At 46.0% G+C, this 5,443-nt stretch overlaps 1 protein-coding gene across 1 annotated transcript in view; it reads right to left on the bottom strand.

Annotated features, from left to right (window-relative positions):
* Positions 1–5,443, bottom strand: part of LOC101580939 (adenylate cyclase type 2) — a 200,226-nt gene that overhangs the window by 103,537 nt on the left and 91,246 nt on the right. Inside the window, exons 5-7 of the mRNA XM_023706620.1 lie at positions 3,563–3,721; positions 2,160–2,292; positions 741–917 (exon numbers count right to left, since the gene is read on the bottom strand). Coding sequence (XP_023562388.1) covers positions 741–917; positions 2,160–2,292; positions 3,563–3,721 — 469 coding nt within the window. The remainder of the gene's footprint in view (positions 1–740; positions 918–2,159; positions 2,293–3,562; positions 3,722–5,443) is intronic.

The following is a 5,443-nucleotide window of genomic DNA, read 5'->3' as shown; positions in this document are numbered from 1 at the left end:
TATATTACATTCTTAACACAGTTGATGCTGTTGTGTGGAATTATACTTATAGGTAGTTTTAAGATCCAATGATACTGTAATAGTATCCTTTCCTTTTGAAAATTTATTAATTTCTTATCTCACTGGTATACAAAATGAAGAAAGTTTATTCAAGCTTTTTACATTTATTATAAAAAACTATTTCTATCAATATGAAAGCTACTTTTTGAATAATCGTAACATTTTTAGGGCAACTTTTCTGTCTCCTGTGGTTCTGTCTCCAAGTCATTTTCTCCTTATTACTGCACGTGTTCCTGTCGTAAGGAGCTGTGTCACTTTATTCTATGATGGAAATCAGAGTGTCGTCAATCGGAAGTGACCTTCCTTGTTGCCTACATACTGTGAACACTTGGGCTTTCAGCAGAGAGTCTTGATGACGTTCCTCAGGCTCCAAGGACATTCTGCCTTTGTCTTCCTATTATGATGCTCAAGGTTTCCTACTTCATGATAGAAAAATGACCTTACCTAGAACAGTAGCTCAGTTACTGTGGCTATTTTCTATTGCATACAGTGCTGTGTTGGGGTATACAGTTAAAATGCTCTAGGTTAGGTATAAGTTAGAACCTGGAACGAGTTGTAGACTTGGGGATCATACCAAGAACCCCCAGTTTTTGCCAACAAGAGGCACTCTGGCAGGAGCTGTGTAGTGCTTCTTGTGGAGCAGCCAGGGCTCTCTGTCCCTAGGCACAGGGCAGGCTTACCGTGGTGCTGATCTTGCCGTTCTCTGTGGTCATGCTGTCTCTGTGGTGCAGATGAGCGAAGGGCTTGGCTGCTCCCCAGGACTCCAGGTACCTGGTCATGCGGACAGATGCCCTCATCTTGGCTCCATCCAGGGTGTGGCGAGGTCTGAAGAGATGCTGGGGACTCCGTCGCTCTCCCTTGAGAGAAGAATCAGAGCATCAGCCCTAGTGTTCCACAGTTCTGCACCTTGTCCTGCTCGCTCCAACCTCCCTTGGCCAAACCAGTTCCACCTAATGTCACCCATTCAGCCATGCCCTCTGCCTTTGCTCCCTCATGTGACTGAGAAAGTTCTATCCCTTTCTAAAGTGGTAGCAGGATCTGCAGGTCCAGTGAGAAGTGACCTCACATACTCTTATTTTCATGAGCCCTCTGTGAACAGAACACATTGTGGGGCACACTTCCCAGCATCCCATGGGTTCTGTAGCTCACACATTTATCTCCAGAACAACCACCAGGTGAGATGGAAGTCTGTCTCCACAGCTGAAACTCGGGTTTCAAGGGCCCAGTCATGACAAAAGGACAATGGACTTGTCACTTTGTGACACTGGCTGTCTTGGTTCAGGAACCTTTCCTGTGTGACCTGTAAGAAGCTACATATCCCCTTCTGTGTCTTAATCTGTAAGTAGTTGATAGTGAGGGTCAGTCACTGTTTTTGTAGGAACTTGAGGCGAGTGGGCAGCGCTGAGAGCTCTCGGGCACTTGGCTGGGCCTCACATACAGCAGGACCCCGAGAAGAGAAGGCTTCTCACTGTCTGAGCAGGCAGAGGTTTTCCTGGTGAAGGAGGATCTTAAGGAGTGTAAGGACACGTGTGTGTTTGTGCACAGTCCCACACAAGTGCACGTGTGAGATTTATGTGTTAATCTTAACTCATGTCTTCATTTCCTTTTTCTCACATGTTTCTTCTGTTTCCTCCCATCAGACTCATCCTTTGAGTTCTGTAACACATCTTTTCTCTTTAATTTTCCAACTCATGGGTGTCAAGGTTGTGCCCACTGAGTTCCTTTCATAAGCAACATCAGTACACACACACACACACACGTGCATGCACACATGCACTCACATACACACGTACACACACACACACACACACACACACACACACACACACACACACAGCAGCAGCCTAAACCAGCAGTGGGACTGATACCTCGCTAAGCATACACTTGATACTTTTCAACTTCCAGTTTAGCAAACGTAAATGCACCCTTACAAAACATCTTCCAGAACTAAACCCCTGAATGGTCTTAAAGTCATTTTAGAGGCAAATACAGAGAATTAAGCTGATCCTCAACTAAAAGTACTCGCTTATTAAAACTATCCCCTTCCTCCCTTTGAATCATGGAAATTACAGACATCATAGACTCTTAATGACACTAACCTTAGGGTTGATGACGAAATAGGTTTTCACCAGATGCTGTTTTAAATACGGGTCCCTAATGTCACCATCTCCCTCCTCCACTTTATAAGCTCCATTCAGGTGCTCCAGGGTGACCGAGGAAATGTGAACACGCCTAGAATTCCATTGGACACTCATGGTCAAGACTCAGAAGGACAAATGCAAAGAAAGATGGTGTATTTGTGATTTGAGCAGTAATTGCTCTTTCAAAAGAAGGAAGGGCTGGCAAGATTTAGCTCAGCCAAGTAAGCGCTTGGTTAGGAAGCACAGGGACTGGGATTCAATCTTTGGCTACACTGGACCAGCCCCCAGGTGTGCTGAGTGGACTGCTGAGAGCAGGCATGGTGGCACACGTCTGTAATCTCAGCTCTGGGGAGGCTGAAAACAGGAGGATCATTATGAGTCTGAGCTGTGTAGTGAGACCCTGTACTGAATACATTGAAGAAGAAGAAGAAGAAGGAAATCACATGCTCAGGAGAACTGGCTATAGTTAAGGGTTATGTTTCACTGCCCATTGCTTTGAATTCTAGACGTTCTCAGTTACTTATTGAAGCTTCTGTTTTCTGAGAAACCTACATGATTGGGACAATGAATTGCAACAGAGAACATTGGATGGCATCAAAGTTTTGCAAGTGAGGGTACCATTCAAAACACAGATCAAGGGTGTTTCAAGGGGAGTGATGAGCGCTATAAAAGTCAGGATTTTCTTTCTCAGTGCTCGCTCTCACATCTGCGGAATACAGCACTTACATCTCAGTTCTCTAGTCTGAGAATGCTCTCGGCAAAAACAGACGTTACAGTTACATTTCTAACAGCACTGGTGTCACAGAAAGACACTGCTCAGGAAGTGACATGTCTGGATTGCGTTGCAAAACAGCATAAGTGCAGGTCTGCATCCATAATTTGCAAATCAGGGAGGGTTGACTATTTGGCGTCTATGTCCAGTGCTTGAGCATGAGTAAAAGGTTGGTGGATTTGAGGTGAGATTTACACTTAGTTTTTTTCTGTTGGCAGTGCTGTGGGGCCTTGCACATGGTAGGAGACTGCTCTGCCAGCGAGCCACATCCCAGCCCGAGCATTTATGTCTGATAATGACAAGAGGCCATTAAACTTGTGCAGCATGGCGACATGAAGCCAACACAGGCGGGAGAAAGCCATCAGATCCTGATAACTCACTTAGTAGCCTCTTGACGGGGGCACATATTATGCTATTTCTGGTGCGCCCGCATTCCTCAGGACACATACGTGCACATGCTGTGATATTGTTGATGCACCAGGGATCAATGGCTAAGCGAAGAAGAGCATTATTGTAGGATGGCATATCATCCTGCCACACCCTAAGTGTGCTGCCAGTTCGCAGACAGAAACCCAGAGCTTGGCCTCACCCAGGGACTCCACCAGCTTCCATGTGGTTGGCCAAGGTGACGTCATGGGACCACACATCATACTGCCACTTCTGCAGGCCGATCACGCCACACAGCACATTCCCAGAATGCACTCCCACGCGCATATTGATGTCGACCCCGGTGGCATCCCTCACTTTCCTGAAAAGAAGAGAAGTGACATCACAGATGAGCCCCATCCTGCTCTCGCTTTCACTCGTCATCAGTTTCCTTGGCATTTTTGTTATCCAGACTTTCTGGACTGTGGAAAAGCTGCTGGGAATTCCTACTGGGGCAGAAGATCACGGCTCTGCACCATGAAGCATGGTGTTTCTTCCCAGACCCTCCCAGCTTTGACCAGAGCTCCAGTCTGTGGTTAGGAAAGCCAGCCCAGGACAGACCTGGAGGATGGCAGGGTAAGTGAGCCGCACTTCTTACTCTTTTAACAGAGTCAGTCAAGCCCTGCTCGTTACGTGCCGGTCCTGCTGTGCACGGCCACAGGAGAATCACATGATGGTGCTCTGTAACGTAGGAAACGGTCTCGGGGGCTGCTTGTGGCCCCCGCTCTCCCTGTGGCACTCCCCACTCAACATGTTCTGCCAGCAAGGGAATAATTCAGCTGATGTGAGAGCTCAACAATGACATTCACCTGAATATGAATTTTTACAAAGAAAATCATAAAATTAAACTTTTTGATCATGCAATTCTTTAATAAATATCCTTTTAAAAAGGCTTCATAATGCGTAACGTATCATGAAGAGGAAATTAATTAAGTTTTATTTTAAAAACGCATTAGGATGCTATGTGAACTATTAATGGAGAGAAACAAAGAACTTCAATGAAAAGAAAATGGAATTATTTGATAATATTTATTTATTTCTGCCAACTAAACACACATAGTGTTTAAAGTGTTCTTACAAAAGAAGTCTCTGTCATTGAAAAGGAGCCTTACTACATGGAGAGAATGACTCTGGAGGAGGTGTGGAAGGAAGGAAGAAAGGAAGGAAGGAAGGAAGGAAGGAAGGAAGGAAGGAAGGAAGGAAGGAAGGAAGGCAGGCAGGCAGGCAGGGCGTGCAGGGAGCTGCTATGTGAATCATAGTAAATGAATCAGAAACATCTCAAAGAGGCACAGGCACACATGCTGTGTTTCAATGATAAAATGACTTCACTTGACCATACTAGAACTGATTAAAATAATGGGCCCAGCTTCCTGAAAATTGTCCAACTTCACTAGCTTAAAAATTAAAGTTCCTGGGGTTGGGGAGATGGCTCGGTGGAATAAGTGCTTCCCTGGCAAGCTCAAGTGTCTGAGTTCAATTCCCGGTCCCCCACCGCCAAAAAAAAATTAAAGTTCCTGGGGTTGGAGAGATAGCTCGGCAGTCTAAGCACCTGCCCAGCAAGCACAAGGACACAAGCTTGGTCTCTGGTACCACATACTGTGCAGGCCCTGCATGCTGTGCTGTGCTGGCAACCAAAACCAGGCCGGTGGCACATGCCTATAATCCCAGTGCTGGGAAGATTGAGACAGGAAGATCGTTTTGAGTTTGAGACCAGCCTGAGCTACAAAGTTAGCTCAAGGCCAGCCTGAACTGCATTGTAAGACCCCATCTGAAAAAGACCCAGAGAGAGAGAGAGACCCAGAGAGAGAGAGAGAGAGAGAGAGAGAGAGAGAGAGAGAGACCCAGAGAGAGAGAGAGAGAGACAGAGAGAGAGACAGAGAGAGACAGAGAGAGAAAGACAGAGAGAGAGATAAAGACAGTGAGAGAGGAGAGAGGAGAGAGAGAGAAACAGAGACAGAGACAGAGACAAAGAGACAAAGAGAGAGACAGAGACTAAGAAACAAAGAGAGACAGAGAGAGAGAGAGAGAGAGAGAGAGAGAGAGA

This window comes from Octodon degus, unplaced genomic scaffold (assembly GCF_000260255.1).
Source record: "Octodon degus isolate 3935 unplaced genomic scaffold, OctDeg1.0 scaffold00008, whole genome shotgun sequence".
NCBI classification, from domain to species: domain Eukaryota; kingdom Metazoa; phylum Chordata; class Mammalia; order Rodentia; family Octodontidae; genus Octodon; species Octodon degus.
The sequence above is the reverse complement of the archived record's forward strand: the minus strand, read 5'-3'. Positions and strand labels throughout refer to the sequence as shown.